This window comes from Podarcis tiliguerta (genome assembly GCF_965153285.1).
Source record: "Podarcis tiliguerta genome assembly, chromosome: 6".
NCBI lineage: Eukaryota > Metazoa > Chordata > Lepidosauria > Squamata > Lacertidae > Podarcis > Podarcis tiliguerta.
In genome coordinates this window covers 68,505,540-68,526,289 of record NC_139539.1, presented here as the reverse complement: position 1 = coordinate 68,526,289, position 20,750 = coordinate 68,505,540, and the positions used below count along the sequence as shown (strand labels likewise).

At 43.9% G+C, this 20,750-nt stretch overlaps 1 protein-coding gene across 4 annotated transcripts in view; it reads left to right on the top strand.

Moving 5' to 3' along the window:
• The first annotated feature begins 4,050 nt into the window (after positions 1 to 4,050).
• Positions 4,051 to 20,750, top strand: part of ODF2L (outer dense fiber of sperm tails 2 like) — a 33,203-nt gene continuing 16,503 nt past the window's right edge. For 2 of the 4 annotated variants that reach the window (XM_083444891.1, XM_083444890.1), the window contains exons 1-11: positions 4,051 to 4,254; positions 5,359 to 5,397; positions 6,371 to 6,469; positions 7,530 to 7,700; positions 10,707 to 10,861; positions 11,745 to 11,871; positions 13,233 to 13,364; positions 14,915 to 14,977; positions 15,670 to 15,741; positions 17,230 to 17,346; positions 19,422 to 19,607. In XM_083444891.1, the coding sequence (XP_083301017.1) occupies positions 4,240 to 4,254; positions 5,359 to 5,397; positions 6,371 to 6,469; positions 7,530 to 7,700; positions 10,707 to 10,861; positions 11,745 to 11,871; positions 13,233 to 13,364; positions 14,915 to 14,977; positions 15,670 to 15,741; positions 17,230 to 17,346; positions 19,422 to 19,607 (1,176 nt within the window). In that variant the 5' untranslated portion in view covers positions 4,051 to 4,239. The remainder of the gene's footprint in view (positions 4,255 to 5,358; positions 5,398 to 6,370; positions 6,470 to 7,529; positions 7,701 to 10,706; positions 10,862 to 11,744; positions 11,872 to 13,232; positions 13,365 to 14,914; positions 14,978 to 15,669; positions 15,742 to 17,229; positions 17,347 to 19,421; positions 19,608 to 20,750) is intronic. The other 2 variants (XM_083444892.1, XM_083444893.1) reach the window with 2 other exon arrangements.

Below are 20,750 nucleotides of genomic sequence, written 5' to 3'. Positions count from 1 at the left end.
CGGCATCTGATTGGCCCTGGTGAGAACAGGATCCTAGACTAGATGGGCAGGATCCAGCAGGCTTTGCTTCTGTTGTGTCAGCTCACATCCGTGAATACAGCATTCATCTGTGCTTAAATCTAAAAATCAACACATATAAATCTGTATTAGCCCTCCAGATGTCCAATTAGGTATACATGGAATTGGCATTTATATATAAAAAAGATAGGTTCAAATTGTACCAAGGATGGTGAGGACTATTGGATAATGAACAAGGGTATCCAGGCTCGAAATAGAAATCTCTTGGCAACCCTAAAGAGCATCCATGTTAGTTGCCCTGCTGTTAATCTGCATCCTGTAGGAATAGTGTTTAAAAGATCACCAACGCCTGCAAGTATATAACATTTTGCCAGTACAAAATTTATACAGACGGCAACTCAAGACCAAAATGAATATATCCCGGGACATGCCTACATCATTTGCCTCAACAAGGCTTTTTCAGCATTGCATTTTTTAAAAAAACCCTCAGATGTGTTCCTAAGCCCCACAATTAACATAGCACTGCTAGGACATCAGCACACTGCTATATCTGCATTCTTGCTTGGAAATGCAGTGCTGTACGTGCCAATTCAAGAAAAAGGTCACACTGAGTTCATGGGGCCTAATCCCAAGTAAATGTGTATAGGATATCAGACTTGCAAAATACAGATATTCTGGTTTGTTTGTGGACCATTCAATTCTCTTACCGTGTGATTCTTGAGGGAGTCCTTGCCAACTGAGTTTCCTACTCGGCAGACATTTTGCAACAGAGGCAAAATTTTGCCTGATCCTTTGCCCAAATATTCTCTCGTCTGGAATCCGATCCTCTCTGTTTAGTTTCTTTCGTTGTTCCTTCCGTGTCCTGCTGCAACTCAATTTAGGTTTCAGAACGGAGACTGACAAGCAGCTTGCCTCTTGACAGAAACTTCCAAGAAACATCTGGCTCCTTGAAACTGGTTCCCTTGGATCATATGAAAGAGTGCCGCAGATCATGGTTGCCGGCAGAAATGGCTTTCAAAGGGATTAAATAAGCTGTTGGAGGCAGTGGCGTAGCGTGGGTTGTCAGCACCCGGGGCAAGGCAAGTAATTTGCGTCCCCTAACCTGTGGATTTCCGCCCCCTAACGCTAACCCCCAGATGTTGCGCCCGGTGCGGCCCGCCCCCCCTGCCCCCCCACACTACGCCACTGGTTGGAGGATCTCTGCCTTCAACCTCAAAATACCAGTCGCTGGGGAGCAACAGCAGGGGATGGGTACTGCCGTTGTGCCATGGTTATGGGCTTCCCATCTGGCTAGCCACTGTGAGAAACAGGATCGTCTTGGTCTGATCCAGCACAGCTTATGTTCTCACTCGGGTCTACTGCAGGTGTCCAGACCACACCTGGGGAACCACTGAGCTAACTGGTTTTTCATTATTTTAGATGCAAACTTGCAGAGTGAGCTGAATCAACATTCAGCAATTATGTCATTAATAGATAAAGAGCAATACATTGGTACCTCTGGTTGCGAACGGGATCCGTTCCGGAGGTCCATTCGCAACATGAAAAGAACGCAACCCGTGTCTGTGCACACGCGGGTTGCGATTCGCTGCTCCTGCGCATGAGCATGACGTCATTTTGCGTGCCTGTGCATGCGTGAGCGGTGAAACCCGGAAGTAACCCTTTCCGGTACTTCCAGGTCACCACGGGACGTATCCTGAAAGAACGTAATATGAAGCGGACGTAACATGAGGTATGACTGTACTGGAATAGCAGGTGTAGTTCAGTAAGGCATGTTTAAAGGATCACGCACAGGAATAGTTAATAGCTTTTGAATATTTTGAGCTAGAGCTATAGATCTCAAGGACAAGTGTGTGTGCACAGAGACATATGCACACATGTACATAGCCCCAGCTGCCATCCCCTCATGTGCCCCTTTTCTTGTGCAAGCGCATGAAGGAGACACTGTGGGGATCCCTGCAAGGGTGAAGTGTGGGGAACCGGGAGGAGGACATCTTTTTCTCTTGACACCTCCTGCCCGCCCATTTTTTTTCTCTTTTCGCAGCCTTGCCCCCAGGTGTGCCAATAAAATATGGGGGGGGCAGGTAAGCCCCGCCCCACATAATTGATTATATGACGCAGTGCGCACACACATCATTGAAAGTACTCAATTAACTGAGAGTCTGCCCCCTAGCCTCCGTAATGTCCTCTTTCTTGGGGGTATTTTTTACCTGTGAATTCCCAAAAGAAGCTCTACCTTCTCGAAATCCTGACTATGCCCATGCACACAAATGGCTATCAACGGGGGGGGGGGGCTCAAATATTTTATGGGGGGGGCAAAAATCCTCAGCCGCTAGGAACTGCAAATCCTCCGAGTGTCCCTATTTTCCAGGGACATCGCTGATTTAGAGAAGCTGTCCCGGTTTCTGATTTGATCCACTTTTCCTTATTGAATGTCCCTATTTTCATTGGAGAAATGTCAGGAGGGTATGGAGTTATCCAACTCCCCAAGCCGCCTGAAGGCAATCCTGTATAGGGAAGGGTTTTTTTTTTTTTAATGTTTAACGTTTCATTATATTTTTATATATGCTGGAAGCTGCCCAGAGTGGCTGAGGCAACCCAATAAGATGTGTGGGTATAAATAGAAAAATTATCCATTATGGAATGCGATGCCCCAAAGCTCAACCATTTGGGTTTGCTCCCAAAAGCCGGACAATTTTGGCGGTTTCCTAAAAAGGAATTTTACTTTTTGAAACATGGCAACCCTATACACAAGTCCCACTTGGGGTGAGACTAGGGGGGTGGGGTGGGTCAGAAGCACCCTGGCACCTACGCTAGCAAAAGGCAACCTGCATTTTCCTAGAATATGGAGATGGCAGAATTGAATCAGTGGCCCATGTGCAGATTCTGGCGTGCGCTCTTTATGAAGATTTGAGGAGCAGGGCCGGATTTGGTTTAATGAGACCCTAAGCTACTGAAGGTAGGGACGCGGGTGGCGCTGTGGGTAAAAGCCTCAGTGCCTAGGACTTGCCGATCGAAAGGTTGGCGGTTCGAATCCCCACGGCGGGGTGTGCTCCCGTCGCTCGGTCCCAGCGCCTGCCAACCTAGCAGTTCGAAAGCACCCCCAGGTGCAACTAGATAAATAGGGACCGCTTACTAGCGGGAAGGTAAACGGCGTTCCGTGTGCTGCGCTGGCTCGCCAGATGCAGCTTGTCACGCTGGCCACGTGACCCGGAAGTGTCTTCGGACAGCGCTGGCCCCCGGCCTCTAGAGTGAGATGAGTGCACAACCCTAGAGTCTGGCAAGACTGGCCCGTACGGGCAGGGGTACCTTTACCTTTACCTTTAAGCTACTGAAGGTAATGGGGCCCTTTATATGTCCAGCTGTCCTTTGTCAATAACAAATTGTTTTTTTGGTGTTGATTATATGCTATAAAGTCATTTATGAACCTAACAGGTATCTTAAGCCATTTGCACATATTGCCATGCAGCCAGTCCATGCAGAATGTAGGCACCCTATACAGTCATACCTTGGGTTACAGCCACTTCAGGTTGTGTTTTTTCGGGTTGCGGACTGCCAAAACCTGGAAGTACCAGAACAGGTTACTTCTGAGTTTCGGCGCTTGTGCATGTGCAGAAGTGCTAAATCGCGCTTTGTGCATGTGCGGAAGCACCGAATTACAACCCGCGCATGCAGACGCAGGTTGTGAACGCTGCGGGTTGCAAACGTGCATCCCACACGGATCACATTCACAACCCGAGTGTCCACTGTATATAGAATTGAGCAAACCAGTGATATTTTAGGGAGCAGGCTAGCAGGCGGGGCCCATTACTCACATCATAGGAGCCTAGGTTTTATTTTATTTGTTATCTTATATTTTGGAAATACACATCCAGGTTTTTTTCCCTTTAATTTTTTTTTTTGGGGGGGGGCCCAAGAGAGTGGGGCCCTAAGCTTGTTTATACGTCAATCCGGCACTGCCTGCCCCCAAGAGGCGCCCGGTTTCCCCTCTCCTCCTTCCCGCCTTTCGGGAGGCCAATCCGCGCGCCACAGCCGGCGCGCCGCGGAGCCCAGCCCCGAAGGCGGAGCGAGGGCTCCCCGGAGGACCCGGTCGGCGTCGGTGCTGTTGCCGCTCTGCTGTTCCGGCGGCGCCTCGCGGGGTTGCCTGGCGAGGGCGGGAAGCGCCGCTTCGTTGTCCCGCCCGAGAGCGCGGCGTCGGCGAGCTGCAGAAGAAGAAAGGCGGCCATGGAAGGCAGCGGGGTAATGGCGGCGCTCGGGGGGAAAGGGGTCGGGAGGCGGGAAGCGCCGCTGTGCGAGGGGACGAGGCGGGTCGAGGCCCAGAGCCGCCTGTCATCGGTGACCTTGCAAGGCGTTGCCAACGCCTGCGGTCTCCGCCGGTGGCCGGAAAGCAGCGTGCCTCTGAGCGCGTGCAGAGCGCTTGCTGCGGGGCCGGCCGCGCCTCCTCCCTCGGGGCGGGGAGCGGAGGGAAAGCTCTTCCACGGGTCTAAATTTTAGAAACTAAAAGGCTTTTTAGAAATGGACCCCCCCCCCTGCGCTCGAGATATTGCCCTTGTTCAAGGTTTAATTCTTGCTCTCGAGTAGCAGAGGTGCCAGTCTTGGAGACTCATATAGTTATATAGCTGCAAATAAAACGTTGTCAAGGCGCGTTATACCAAAGAGACGCCAGATGGCGCTGGTGAGCCACGGTAAATTCAAGACATTTTTCAAACCTTTTTTTTAAAAAGGCATTTTCGCAACTTTTTTTTACACGTGTCTAGATTCCAGTTTGGGCAGCTGCAAGGCGGATGGTGCATGCCTCTTTGAGCTTGCAGTTTCTTGCTCTGAACTTGCCTCGCCAGTTGTGGCAGTAGAGGTGCACACACACCTCTGAATCTAAGTTACCATGAATTGATTTTTTAAAAAAATCCCATTGTCGCTTCAGAATCTCACTTAATGCTGTCGTGTGCAAAAGCTGCACCAGCGTACTTTACATTGAGTTTGCATCCTCATAACTCCATTTCGTATCTGGCAAGAAAACATGTCAGTGGGTACTGGAGCGTAATCAAACTAAATTAGGAGAGGTTGTGTCGTCCGTCCCTGCCCCCCCCCCCCCGCAGCAAATGTAATACATTTTGTACAAGGGCCCACAATGAAGTGTGGTTGTCATGGCTTGGGGCAAGCCAGGATATATATATGTATTAGAGGACTGGGTGGGATTGCTTTTGGGTATTGCGTATCATTGGTTTAACCTGAACGCGAGCTCAGTTGCCATTCTTTCCAGCTGGAGGCTTCAGAAGAAGTCTTGAGCCCCTCTGTCTGGTTATAAGTTAACAATAAAATCTTTATCTGTGTGTTTTTCCTCAGATCCTCCACGCTACCCCATTTACTAGGAAGGATTGTCAGGTGCATAATAATCAGAAGAGTGACAATTGCTCTGTGGAATTCTAATAAGAGGGGTGTGACCATTGCGTGGCACCCAGAAAGCCCCAGAGAATTTTAGAATGGGGGTGTGTGACCTGGAAGGCCATTTAGTTCAGTCCCTTGCTCAGTTCAGGAACTTTTAGGATGTGCAATGTGTTTCTGCTTATGCGATGGGTAGCCTTGGCTTTTTCTCCAGTGACTGAATAGCATAAATAATAATAAAAAGCATAGTACAGTGGTACCTTGGTTTAAGAACAGCTTAGTTTATGAACAACTTGGATTAAGAATGTTGCAGACCCGGAAGTAGGTGTTTTGGTTTGTGAACTTTGCCTTGGAAGCAGAACATGCTTCGCTTCCTGTTGAGTGTGTTCCATTTGTAAATTGAGTCCCCCGCAGCTATGGGAAAGCACACCTTGGTTTAAGAGCGCTTTGGTTTAAGAACAGACATCCAGAACGGATTAAGTTAATACACCAAGAATAATAGAAATAAACTCCACTTGGAATAATTGTGCATTAGAATATTTTGCAAATGCCTCATTTGCAACATGGCTTTTGCATCTCTAAACTTGGAAGACCTTAAAGAATTCAGTTTTGAATAATATCCTGTGTGTGTGTGTGTGTTTATTTTCAGCAGATTACAAATACGCTAGCTTTACCAAACAGTCCTTTTCACCATATTAGTAAACAAAATTGTAGCACTTAGCTCAAGTGGAAATGTATTACTTTGACATTAAGAACTCCGGAGATTACTTTGTCATTTCTAAGGCTGCCCACTTACCTGGGGCTAAGAGTTCAGTAGGACTTGACTTCAAAGTGGACCTGGCTAGGATTACTCTGTTAAACACTGACTTGAAACGGAGCGCCTTTGCTGCAACTGATACAAATTCAGGCAGCATTTAACTTGTGAACCCAGTAAAAATTCAGACACTCTCTACGCTCATACTTTATTTTTCAGAAAGAAAATGAAGCGCCACCATCCAGCCTGTATGAACAGAACAGTGATGGTTCTCATGACCATGTGCAGAGGGAACTGTCCTCTTCTAGCCGTTGCGAGGTAAACTGTTAAAAGGAAGTTTGTTACTGAAATATCTATGCCCCTCCCATTCCAAAGTTTGTCTCTGCAAACGGGGAGAATACAGTGGTGCCTCGCAAGACGAAATTAATTCGTTCCGCGAGTCTCTTCGTCTAGTGGTTTTTTCGTCTTGCGAAGCAACCCTATTAGCGGCTTAGCGGTTTAGCGGCTATTAAACCCTATTAGCGGCTATTAAAGGCTTAGCGGATTAGCTGCTAAAAGGCTATTAGCGGTTTAGCGGCTTAGAAAAAGGGGGTGGGGAGCGAAAAAAAACCTCAAGACTCGCAAGACATTTTCGTCTTGCAAAGCAAGCCCATAGGGAAATTCGTCCTGCGAAGCGCATCGAAAAACGGAAAACCCTTTCGTCTAGCGGGTTTTCCGTCTTGCAAGGCATTCGTCTTGCGGGGCACCACTGTATATTCTTAAATATAAAAGAATAAGACTGTTGTTATATCACAAACTCACAAATGCACTCCTCCTGATTTTCCATCTAAAGGAGGATGGGCACAGTCTGAAGAGCAACTTTGGTTCGCACAAGTAAACCAGAGTCAAATTTGTGCCTTCCCCACCCCACATTGAATGCGTTGTCAACATCGCAAACTGTTTTTGAAGCTCCCCTCTGTTCCAGAAGGAATTCGTTGTGCCATATTGCTCTAAGAAAAACAAAATGGCAAACTCAGAAACTGATTTCACTGTTGTTTGTATGCTGTTCAGTATTCCTTAAAATTTGCTGATGTGATTAAACTCTGATACATTTCCCATGGTGTCTATTTTAAGTAATTTATTGCATTTAAAAATTCTTGTTTTGATAATGTAAGTCCGGGATGGGGGGTCCTGTGTTGGACCACAACTCCCATAATCCCTGACTATTGGCTTTGCTGTCTGGGGCTGATGGGATTTGGAGTCCAACAACACTTGAAAGGCCGCTGGTTCCCCGTCCCTGATATAAGCAGCTGTGTTCTGTTTCTGAAGCTAACCTGCAGGCAGATGTATTTGTCTAGTTGCATGCATTTACTTAATGTTATATGGATGGTGTTTCTAGGAAACAAGACTTCTGCCATACCTAACTTCTGGGGAAGCAGAAAAACTTTGTTCAGTTATTCAGTCCTGTGATTTGAGTTTTAAGAAAGATCATCTTGAGACAGAAACATCCAGCCAACTTGGAAAGTATTTGAGTTCTCTAAGTGAAGAAGTGGACAGCTCAGATAATCATGTAAGATGTGCAGGAAATACAAATAGTCTTAATAACAAATCTTGGTTTGTTTGTTTTTAAGTGACTGGCTCGTTAGCAGAGCTAACGTTGTTCAGCTCAATGTTAAATCACCTAAACCTATATACATTCATGGAACTATAGTTAACGGTATCCAAACAAGTCACGATTTAGAAACCCGCTTTAAACCATAGTTCCATGTCCCACTTTGTTTGGAGACCATCAACCATAGTTTCCTCATTCGGATTTAATATGCAACTGTGGTAAACCCAGTTTGTTTCCCCACTTTCACCAGCACAAAAGTTGTGGGTGGTACACAATTCCCATTTGTATCCCAGCTTATTAAGCTACTATTCATGAGAACCAAGCCAGGATGTTAATCTGGGGAGCCTTGAAAACAAATACACAGTTATGTGAAGGCTGGGATGAGTGAAATTATAACTAATAATCTCCCTAAAAACCATTCCCTGCAGAGACAGATTCCGCTATCCTCCACTCTTTCCACTCCCTTTTAGCTGGCAGAATGTTCAACCCAACTGTCATTCTCTGCTCATTTTAGTTCCCCCTCCCACTTCACATTCCACCCCCACCCGCCGAAATCTCCCCCCCCCCCCCCCCGCAAAAAAAACCACTGTAGCCTTTGGAGTTACTTGGGAACAACAAGATTAGTAACGGAAGCCATACTTCCCTGGAAGATAGGTGGCCTTCACGGCTAATCCCCCCCCCCCCCCCGCAATGTAGAAGGGTGAGATAAACACTTCGTGGGATGAATTCCTTTTGCAAACTGCCCCCGCGAATATAATTGCAAAGCACTGTATAGCTGATTACAATATATAAAACAAAACCACGCTCAGTTCACAAAAGGCAACAGGCCAGGAGGTCTGAAGTGTGTCCTGGCTAAAGTGCATGCACCAGAAACATTTCTCAGCATCCTTTGCAGTGCATTGATTTTTTTATTTTTATTTTTACTGGGAGACGCTCAGGGTCCCCTTTGTCAGGTGGAGTGGTGTTGGAAAGGTTCCTTGCAGATAAATGGTACTGGTGCCATTCAAGGTGTTGCTTCACCAGTAATAAACATGTTCTCAGGCTGGGTGTGTCAAAGGTTGCAGTGGCTGAACACCATGAAAATGAGGTTGCACTTGTGTGTAACACTAGGGCTTTTAAACTAGGATGCCTGTAATTTTTAAGAAGCCAGCAGTTTAGATGTTTGAAATTAAAGCACTAATAAAATTACTTCTTGAAGGTATTATTTTTAAAAATAATTATTTTTAAAATAAATAAAAATGAAACATTTATTCAAATGTTACAATACAGTTACAATAAATTTTCAATCACTATCCCCTCCACAGACACCTCTGTGATGATGGTGGCATTAAAATACCATGTTCTTCAATAAAAGAGGAAAAGGGGAGATCAGATCATGTCAAAAGGTATCTTTTTTTGGAGATGCCTTTGATTAGTCGTTGATGGTATGTGAGGCGTTATAATAGAGCAATACTCAAGATGTTCCAGATGTTATTAACCCAAGCCTCTTTTGGTATTTTAGAAGTTTCCTTCCATCATTGGGCAATAACTAGTCTAGCTCCTGTGAACAGGAAGCAAATTAATTCTTTAGATTTAATGTGTAGAATTTGGGGACAAATCTAATGATAATAGGACAAGTGTCAAATTAGGAGGGATAGATTGGTTAGTGATTTTGGAGGTCAGATTAAAAAACTTTCCCCCCAAAGGCATGGACCATGGTAAACTCCCACCAAACGTGAAAATAGGACCTGGTTCTCCACATTATTTCCCAACATAATGGTGAGCTTAAAGGATTTATCTTTGCAAGGTGTGTGGGGGTACAATGCCACTGAAATATAATTTTAAGGGAAACTTCCTGGAGGCGAGCTGAACTTGTTTTTCAAGATGGATTTTGTCATATTGATTCCCATGCTTTTTCGCTTACTGAAATTCCTATGTCGGGTTTCCTATCTCATTCGAATATCTTCCGCATTTCCTACGAAGTTGTCTAATATCATACCATATATCACTGAGACTGCCCCTTTTGTGTCATGGCTAGGTCTGTTACTGATTCCAAAGGTGCCAAGAGTCTCAAATCCTCCCCGCTTTGCAAAAGTGCATAGTTGAGGTAAAGGGACCCCTGACCGTTAAGTCCAGTCGTGGACAACTGGGGTTGCAGCACTCATCTTGCTCTATAGGCAGAGGGAGCCAGTGTTTGTCTTCAGACAGCTTCCAGGTCATGTGGCCAGCATGATTAAGCCGCTTCTGGTGAACCAGAGCAGCGCATGAAAACGCCATTTACCTTCCTACCGGAGTGGTACCTATTTATCTACTTGCACTTTGACGTGCTTTCAAACTGCTAGGTTGGCAGGAACAGGGACCAAGCAATGGGAGCTCACCCCGTCGTGGGGATTCAAACCACCAACCTTCTGATCGGCAAGTCCTAGGCTCTGTGGTTTAGACCACAGCGCCACCCGCGTCCCATAGTTGATGTAGCCAGGACCATTTTATGCCTTTTGTCTTTGCCACCAGGTCCTCCTTTAAAATTGCTTTACTTTTTAATAAACAGATCTCTTAATTCCAGAGAAATGAATTGTTTCAACATCTATGAGTTGATTATATTTGTCTTCATGTTTAAATGAGGGGTGATCTAGCAGAGGCATCAGTGCTGAAGGCCTTGAAGGTATTCTGAAATTTCCAGGCGTTATTACAAACAGGAATTGTGTGCAACCCTTGGATTTTGGTCTTCCACACACCCCTACACACCCTGGCCAGTCTTGTTGTACTGTATGACATTTTAAGAGGACAAGCCGAAATGTGGACTTGCTATGTCTTATTGTGTTGATAGGAGGAGACAGAAATGTTAGAATCTCTGAAGTGCAAGTTTGCTATCCTGGATTGCATGCATTTTGATGCAGAGCTTTTTGATGCAGATGATTTGGTGGCTCTGTGTGTGTGTGAAAGAGAGAGAGAATAAGCAGTGAAGCCAAAACATTATTTTATAAGCTTCCAGAACAAGAATGCTTAAAGGAGAACTGGGGTTCATACGGCCGACTTGTGGATAAACAGAGGACCAGGATGAAGGAAGCCTTGCCTTGCCTTACAGGGGAATCTGAGGAGAGTTCCTTGGATGAAACGCAGAGCGAAAGTGAAACAGAAAGGTATGCTTTTAAGTTGAGTGGTGCATGTTCTGCAGCTCTGATATTTTACTCTAGAACATTTTCCTAAAGCTATTCATTTAGGGGAATGCCATGCAGTGCCAATTACAGTGGTGCCTCGGGTTAAGTACTTAATTCGTTCCGGAGGTCCGTTCTTAACCTGAAATGGTTCTTAACCTGAAGCACCACTTCAGCTAATGGGGCTTCCCGCTTCCGCCACGCTGCCAGAGCACAATTTCTGTTCTCATCCTGAAGCAAAGTTCTTAACCCGAGGTAGTATTTCTGGATTAGCAGCATCTGTAACCTGAAGCGTCTGTAACCCGAGGTACCACTGTACTTCCAAACTAGAGCTATCTGAAACATGGGTTTAACATGTGTGCTGTTCCTACACATTCTTACATTTTTTAAAAATTGTTTTTTTTAAAGCACACAAAAGTTTTATTTAATACTCACCAATTTTCCCCCCTTAAGGAACTAAAATTCTGTTTGAGTCTCAAAACGTATTATCGTAAAACAAGCCATAATTTGCATATATGTTTTGCAGTGTGCACACGTTCTGGCCAGCCCCTAACTTTCCATGGCTTCATATTGCATAGATGCCCTATGGATGCCCATGATACATGTTTACCCTAAGCAAAGTAAATGCCCTACGTGTGAAAAAGCATTAGGTGAAATGATGTACTAAGTCCTCGCGATTCACAAAAGGGAAGAACCGCTGTGGAAGTCTCCAAGAGGATAATTAACTCTTACTTTTGATGGGACGTTAGGCTTTGTGTTAGTAAGTGTGCCCAGCCACTGGCTGAATTGCAGTTAGCATTTAAATTAAGGTTGTACAGAGTAACCCGGGCACAGTTTTTCCTAATAAACATTAGTCTTTTGCTAATAGGTTGTGGGAAGACATCATTCAGGATGAAGTCGCTTTTCAGAAAAAGCTCCACGAAGCAGAGTTGGCAATTGGTTCAGCAGAAATGTTCCTGCCATCTTTTAAAGAAACTCTAACTAGAATTTCAAAGGTAAGTTAGCATTGACAATTACTGAATGACACTTGGTTGCAGTATGGCCTAAGAACAACAGAGTTCTGTTCTTGATACTGGATTTTCCTGAAGCCCACTGTGCTCAGTTCAGCAGAGAGCTGCCGCTGGGTTGGCAACTGGCAAAAAATATGTGCCCTTCCTTTGCATGAATGGAAGCATCTTTCTCTCATGCTATGACTTTGCTATATCCAAACTTATGCTGTTTGCTTGTGAAACACAAAAACATTGACTTCCGTTATGCATACAGTTTGAAGAAGGAATAACAAGCTTTGAGTACTTTAAAGACTAACAAATACATTGTGGCAGAAGCTTTTGTGGACTTCATCAGATGCTCCATAATGCTGATGGCACAGGTTTTTGTAGACGATACGCCACAACAAAATTTGTGAGTCTTTAAGGTGCTGCAAGACTCTTTGCTGCAAAAGACTAATGCAGCTACCCTTCTGGAAATTTTGAATTGGGTATGTTAAAATGATGTGTCTTGTGTCTAGCTGCAATTCAACCTGTGTCTGTAGACCAAGGGCTGGTGAATATTTTTCAGCTGCATTCTTATCTAAGCAACCTTCCTTGGGCCATGTGCTTAGTGGTGGATGAGGCCAGAGGGTAGAATCAGGTAAAGCAACAAAATTAAATTTTACCTTTGTGGACTAATTCATATGAACGCTCACATACCCTCACAGACACCCTCTATCCTCCATTCAGACAACCAGGCATCATCTGAGTGCAAGGACACATTCCATTCAGACAAAACACTTGATATGCAAGCATGGCCAGTGAGGGAGGGTTTTGGGGGCCAGATTGATAGGCCTGGAGAGCTGCATATGGACCTCTAGCCTGAGGTGTCCCAGCCTTGCTATCATCTCTGCTCCAGAACCAGCAGTGCTGCTTTGGTTTGGAGAAAAGCTAGTTACAGTGGTACCTTGGGTTACAGATGCTTCAGGTTACAGATGCTTCAGGTTACAGCCTCAGCTAACCCAGAAGTAGTACCTTGGGTTAAGAACTTTGCTTCAGGATGAGAGCAGAAATTGTGCTCTGGCGGCACGGCAGCAGCGGGAGGTCCCATTAGCTAAAGTGGTGCTTCAGGTTAAGAACAGTTTCAGGTTAAGAACGGACCTCCGGAACGAATTAAGTTCTTAACCCAAGGTACCACTGTATTTGTGAAAGGCGTCATAGCAAAATCGTTTCCTTTTGTTTTGTATCTGTGATTGTTCCTTGTGTTCAAATGATGTAAAAGGTTTGTTTTATCAAAACGGTTCTGAACAGTGTCACACTGGTTTGGGCAAAAAGAGGGTTTTCTTTTTTTACAAAACGACTTAACTGCGATTTAATATTTTTGTCAGGCTTGTTACGTTTCTGCAGCAGATATGATAAAGATTTCTATGCAAGAGGATTTACTGGTAATGGAGCTAGGGGCTCTCAAAAATATGAAGGGACTGTTACAGCAGCTACTTAGATCAAGCAAGGAAAAAGAAGTAAGAGAACGTGCGCAGAAACCACAACCAAGTATAGTATTTATCAACAACAAGTTTTAAGTATTTTTTTTTCATTGTTTGAAGTAGAATTTTCAAAGAAGGAGGTGAATTCACAGAAAAATAAAATGAGATGATAATATATCAAGCAGTGTCCTGAGACAAGGGGGGGCAAGCCCTTGAGTTTGTTGGCCCATCCCGATAAGTTTCTGTGTTGCTCTTTGTTTGTGTCTAGCCCAGGAATTGCTTTTGATTAGATGCTTTTATGAACAAGGTTTCTAAGTCTCTTGCTTTGTTCAGCAGAGCTGTAGCTCTTTCTCCCAGACGGATTTGTCAGGTGGCCAAGAATCCATTCCCCTTGTGCGCAGGGGCAAACTACCATATTTTTTGCTCTATAAGACTCACTTTTTCCCTCCTAAAAAGTAAGGGGAAATGTGTGTGCGTCTTATGGAGCGAATGCAGGCTGCACAGCTATCCCAGAAGCCAGAACAGCAAGAGGCATTGCTGCTTTCACTGCGCAGCGATCCCTCTTGCTGTTCTGGCTTCTGAGATTCAGAATTTTTTTTTTCTTGTTTTCCTCCAAAAACTAGGTGTGTCTTGTGGGCTGGTGCATCTTACAGAGCGAAAAATACGGTAGATCCATCTTGCTGCCACCAAAAGATTCCCTGGGTTGCAGCAGATCTGTTTACAGACCAGAGCTGCACTTGCCTACTTAACAGCATCAGGTTTGGGTTGGTCTTCCTTGCCAGTTGATCTGGGTTTCAGCTTACCACTTAGCACAGCAGCCTGTAACCTCCCTGTTGGCAAGCAGTGTGCTCATGAAGAATGTCAATATGCGAGCATTTTCTTCACATAACTGCATATTGTACTTAAAATGCTTTGGCTTATGCTAACACCTGAATCCTGCACAATTATCAACTTTCCCTGGGCTGGAACACAACCTAGACAAACATCTTCTTATAAGAATTAAACCTTCAGTGCAGCAACGAAGTTGTTCCTGAACTGAAACAGGGCTGAGTTGATATCCACCTGTCCATTCTCTTGGCAGGAAATTTAGTATCTGATAACTTTTTAGAAAAAGATTTTCGTATATGTGGAGGGCTGTAGGTTGGGAGAGAGCGGGCAGGTCTCACATGCACACAAACAGAGGTCTTTTGAACAAGAGAAACTCTAATAATTTTAATTTTTAAATTATTATCTTATATTGGATATTGCCCATTGAATAGAATACTCCTTTAAACTATTACTTGGATAAGAAAAAATAAGTAGAAAATCTCTTCTCTCTCTCTCTTTTTAAAGATCAATTAATAAAATAGACTTTTGGGGCTTAAAAAAATGACCTCTAAACACATCAGATTTTAATTCACAAAGGAACTTTCTTATCTGCGCTTGTAGTTTTTTCTTTTCTTAGTTCTTAACTGTAAATAGAGGGCATGGTCACTTGGAATGTTGGGAGTTTTATGTCGCAGGAAGTACAGTATGTTAAACATAATATGTTGTATTCAATATTAAGTGACACTAAATCAGTTTTGTTTCATTTTTCTTATTTTTAGATTATCAGTACACAGATTGAAGATTTGATATGGCAGTTGACTGAAAGCGAAACTGAAGCTGTAGTAAGTTCTGTTCTTTGGCATGTCATCATTTCGTTTTGTGAAGGCGGCACCACGGCCTCTTTTAGGCATTTTAAGCAGTTGCACGTAGGATGAGGGAGCCATGCTGCATGTTGTCTGTTGTATTATTATTATTATTATTATTATTATTATTATTATTATTTGCAGACACAGGATGGACACTGCAGCTAGGAGATGGCTTGTCCGCTCCCAAGGAAATGTTCACACATTATTTATAGACAAAGCAGCATACGCCACTTTGGGTGGGACTTCCCATCACTTCACCTAACTAGATGAGAGCATAGGTGGCAAATACTCAAATCTTACAGATAGTTCCCCTTTTCTGGGCCCAGAGCCCAACACTCCCAAGCCGCCAGATAGTTATAACATCAAGGCAAACCAATTAGTTTCTATCAAAGCAAGTGGATATAAACATATATGAGCCCATGGCTTTAACATCTACCAATTAATTGTAAGGTTATCTTGACTACGAAGATGTCATTCTCAGAGCTTCTGAGGAAAGTTCACACAGTATTTAGACTATTTTTGGGCCTGCTGATATCTAAATGAGCCCTCTGTCATGAAAGCCAGTATACTTTCTATCCTTGTTCTCTCTCCCGCCTCCTCGAGTTTCAAATCCTTGGCTCTCTAGTATGCAAATAATAATAATAACCTGGTGGTTTTTTCCTTTGAAGGAACTCAAGCATGAAGTGCTTCGAAAAGAAAGGTATATTTTAGAGCTTTCTACTCAGCTTCAGCATGAGAAAGTAAGTTAGCATTTTCCTTTGTACAGCTGTTTTACTTCACCTGCCATAGGTTTATGTTTACCAAATTACATGATTTGACAACTTCATCAATCTCTTGTGGTTCCTGCTAGTTCTAAGCTAGATTTTGGTGTGTGCCAATATTTCAGTATGTTGACTTCCAGAATGAGAGTGTAGCTGTGCAGTCTCAGACCTGTCTACTCAGAAGTACCTATATACTCGAGTATCAGCCGAGCCGAATATAAGCCGAGGCACCTAATTTTAGCACAGAAAACCGGGGAAACTTGCCTCGAGTATCAGCCGGTTCACCACACCACAAACCTGGTGGTGGCGGCAGCGGCGGAGGAAGAACAAGCAGCCCAAAAGGGCTGCTTTCGGGCAACTTGTTCCACCGCCGACAGTGGCAAAGGTGGAGGAGGACAAAGGAGCAGCCCTTAAGGGCTCCTTTTAGGCTGCTCGTCCCACCGCTGCCCACCTCACTCAAGTATAAGCCAAGGTGGGCTTTTTCAGCATAAAAAATGTGCTGAAAAAGTCGGCTTATACTCGAGTATATGCGGTAAGTCCCACTGTATTAAGTGGATCTTACGCGGGTGGCGCTGTGGGTTAAACCACAGAGCCTAGGACTTGCTGATCAGAAGGTTGGCGGTTCGAATCCCCACAACGGGGTGAGCTCCCGTTCCTCGGTCCCTGCTCCTGCTAACCTAGCAGTTCGAAAGCACGTCAAAGTGCAAGTAGATAAATGGATACCGCTCTGGCGGGAAGGTAAACGGCGTTTCTGTGCGCTGCTCTGGTTCGCCAGAAGCAGCTTAGTCATGCTGGCCACATGACCCGGAAGCTGTATGCCGGCTTCCTCAGCCAATAAAGCGAGATGAGCACCACAACCCCAGAGTCGGTCACGACTGGACCTAATGGCCGGGGGTCCCAGATATGTAATGTGTTTAGGATTGCAGCCTAAGAGTGTATATCTTTTACTAAAATATGTCTTTTGTTATCCCCTTACCTGTTACTTGAAATGTATGTGCAATAAGTTTGTATTGATTTTGTGGAATGCACTAATTGAATTATTATTTCCTCTCCTTGGGTATTGAAATTTTATTGATAGGCAAATGTAGCATTTAATTTTTTAAAAAAAATATATTGCTAGGCACTTGTTCATATCATCTGTTTGGTTTTTTTTTAATAGTGTTTTTAATTTCTTCTATTAAAGTTAGCTGCTTTTCTTTCGGAAGGGCGCAACAACGGAATGTCTAGGCGCGCTTATTTATAACTAGAATACAAAGCTGGAAATGAATGAACGGCAGCTAAAATCTTACGTTCATTTTTCACATGGTATAGACCTCATCTGAAGACTTCAAAAAACAAAACCATGTTTCCCCTGCCAGATCCAGCAAGTCTAAAGTCTGCCCGCCCCTCCGTAGAGTACGAAAGTTCATTATAGGTGCTGCCATGTAGAAGTCATAATTTATTATGGGCTTTGTTTTATTATTTTAGGCTAATGTGTTGAAAGCATCTCGTCATTCCGAATCAACACAGCTGGTGCAGACTCACTTGCAATGCCAGATAGAGAGAAAGGAGGCTGAGAATAATCAACTGAGAACAAAATTTAAGGTTACTGGTTTTTGTTGGTTTTGCTTCTTTGATCGAAAATAAATATAGTAGTTTAAATTCTGTTGCAGCATTCGAGGAACTTCAGTAATAGTTGTAAGGTAGATATAAGAAATTAGATTTAATGAGAATAAGTTTAATTATATAAAAAAATGTGTATTGGACGGGAGGTTGGGTCTTTAGTGTTAAGGCCAATAGATGTTTTATTGTTTGCTAAGAATATTATGTATCTATGGTTATTTTTGTAATTTGTGTATAATTTGGTATTTGTGTTTTTTGTTTGTTTTTCTTGTATAAATAAAAAACTTTAAATAGGAATTTTAAAAAAGCAACATAATTAACAGAAAACTAAAAGATTTCAAAATAAAACATTACAAAGGTCAACTACAGAATACATATACTATGCAAACAAAGTTAACAAAAAAAATCTTAAACATTTCCAAAAACAACACCACCATTGTGAAGTCAAATATAAAATACATATTTAAAACAGCATAATTAACAAGAGAATAAGGTATTATCATAAGCATGACAAGGCTGTTTGGCAGGCACAAAAAGATGGGGCAAAGGAATCCAATAGTTAGGGTTTGTTGTCAGGCATAGTGATGTCCCTCTGGTCTCGCCAGGAGCCTCTTCAGTAGAGCTGGGGAGTCTGGCCCCCCCGCCCCAAGGCCAGGTGGAAAAAGGCCTTGCAGGGAGCGGCCTATATTTATATTTATACCTGAGATTCCCCATACAGTACCTTCTTTTTTAAAATGGTCCGTTTTTACATATTGAGAATTGGCGGTAAACTGAATTGCTTTTACAAAAAAAACTTACATAAAACTGCTGTTGGGAACCCTTTTCACTGGTAATTTCTTCTCAAATGTTTCTGTAAGCTTTGTATAAGGATGCTCCAACCGCAGTCAGCTTCCATCTACCTTTAGCCTTCAAATACGTAGGCACAGGATTAGTAGTGCAACTATATAAAATCTTAAGTGCAACCAGACTTTAATATTTGCAGATCTTTTGAAAAATGTAGAACCACTTGATGTACAAGCTGGTCTTTTACCTATGTTTTCGTCTCTGTTTTTGTGTGTGTGTGTGTGTGTGTGTGTGTGTGTGTGTGTTCTGGTCATGCAAGTTGTGAAATGGTGACCTCTTGTGGGGACTTGATAAATAACACCAGTGTCCTCTCGCAAAAGGCAACTTCCGTTTGCCAGCAAACTTAACCTTTCTAGGTCAGGCCACCGCAACTTCTGGTGTTGCCCTTGTGAATTGCCCTTGGACAATATTTGGCTGCGTTCCAGGCCTGCCACAGGCAGATTTCACAGATACCAGTAGTATGTCTCATCAGGGACAGCATCCGCTGGAACACAGACACGCAGCATCACAGAGGAGGGACCAAACATTCAGAAATACACGCTTGGACAGGAAGGCACGTGTAGAGCCACTCGCACGATTGGCATTTCCACCTATTCTGACTCCAGTGCTGGGCTGAGGGGAAATGCTGTTCTTTTTTTTACTCTCAAAGAGCAATTAGGGGGTTTATCTCCAACCTAAACACTGTGGTACTTTGTGCTAAGGCTGAATATCCTCTCTGAAGGGTAGCCAGAGGGAACTTTCCTCTCCCGACTGGGAGATACAGCTGTGAGTCTGATGGGCTGTTTAGTGTGTCTTGCTGGGTCAGAAATGACCTCCTGGCCCCAGATTAGCCAACCTGCCACTGCAGTTTAAGTCAGTCTACAGAGTTTGACTAGCACCAAGTACTTCAGGGTTCATGTTTTCAGCATTGAACAGAATCTTCAAAATACTTCAGCACGTGTTTTGATGTATTTTTTTTATTTAAAAAAAACCTTGTTAAACTATTTGAATTAACTTTCACATGTTACTTTAAATCTGTTGCCATCAATGCTCTGATGAACCAAATCAAGCATCTCTGTTTTGTTTTGTTTTGTTTTGTGTCTTCTGTACTCCAGTTTAGTCTTTTATACATACATGCAAGCGCAAACACACACACACTGCCCCCACCCGGCTAATGTCCACCTCAAACTTTTCATGTTTGGAGCATATAATAATCTTCTGTAATTCTGATGCAGACGGTAGAAAAGAACATTACAGAATGGAAACAGCAAGTCGGAGAATATAAGCAGCAGATTTTGGCTGAAAAGGACAGAAGAAAGGAGAGGCGGATTGCTCTGAAAAGGGCAGCTAGTGTTCAGAAACAAAGAGCGGAACTTTTGAAAGTAGCTGTGGAGAGATTAATTTCCAAAATTAGAGAGAAGGTGAGTGATTGGGGAGGGAGCCAATGGTTTCAAATTAATGAATAAACCATGATGTTAATCTCACAAAGCAGCAACAGGAGACCTATGGTCCTCTAGTTGTTGTAGGATTTCCAACTCCCATCAACCCCAGCCATCTTTGCCAGTGGTCAGAGATGATGGGATTTGGAGCCCAACAACATCTAGAGACCCGCAGGTTCCCTATCCCTGTCTGAAAGAACGTCAACAACGTATTGATTTATAATAGCGGGAACTTTCAGGGGCATACTTTGCTTTCTGTGTCCATATTAATAAGTGTACACGATCAGATAATAGACTTGAGATATGTGCATGTATATACTGGTAGTTTGGGTGTAAGAAAATATCTGAGAAGGTTATGTTCTTTGGTTTGGGGAATCCCGCCTATGTGTTCAGCTCAGCCGGCCTCTGGTTGGCTGGAGTTAGCAAGCCAAGGTACCGTCTCCAGTCGTTTGAGTATACAGGCCCTTCATCAGCCAAAGTAACCAGATGCCATCCTACTAAACTGCGTGTAAAAACCTGAAAACAATCCTTTGGTGCTGGAGATGCGAAAGAAGTGTGGGAGCCCCCTGTGAGCTGCCCTGAGGTTTTTCATGGAAGAGTTGAATATAACTTGTACAGTGGTACCTCGGGTTACAGATGCTTCAGGTTACAGACTCCGCTAACCCAGAAATAGTATCTCGGGTTAAGAACTTTGCTTCAGAATGAGAACAGAAATCGCGCAGTGGCGGCAGCAGGAGGCCCCATTAGCTAAAGTGGTACCTCAGGTTAAGAACAGTTTCAGGTTAAGAATGGACCTCCAGAATGAATTGAGTTTTTAACCCGAGGTACCACTGTGGGTAAAACCTCAGCGCCTAGGGCTTGCCGATCGCATGGTCGGCGGTTCGAATCCCCGCGGCGGGGTGAGCTCCCGTCTTTCGGTCCCAGCTCCTGCCCACCTAGCAGTTCGAAAGCACCCCTAAGTGCAAGTAGATAAATAGGTATTGCTTAATAGCGGGAAGGTAAACGGCGTTTCCGTGTGCTGCGCTGGTGCTGGCTCGCCAGAGCAGCTTCGTCACGCTGGCCACGTGACCCGGAAGTGTCTCCGGACAGCGCTGGCCACCGGCCTCTTAAGTGAGATGGCGCACA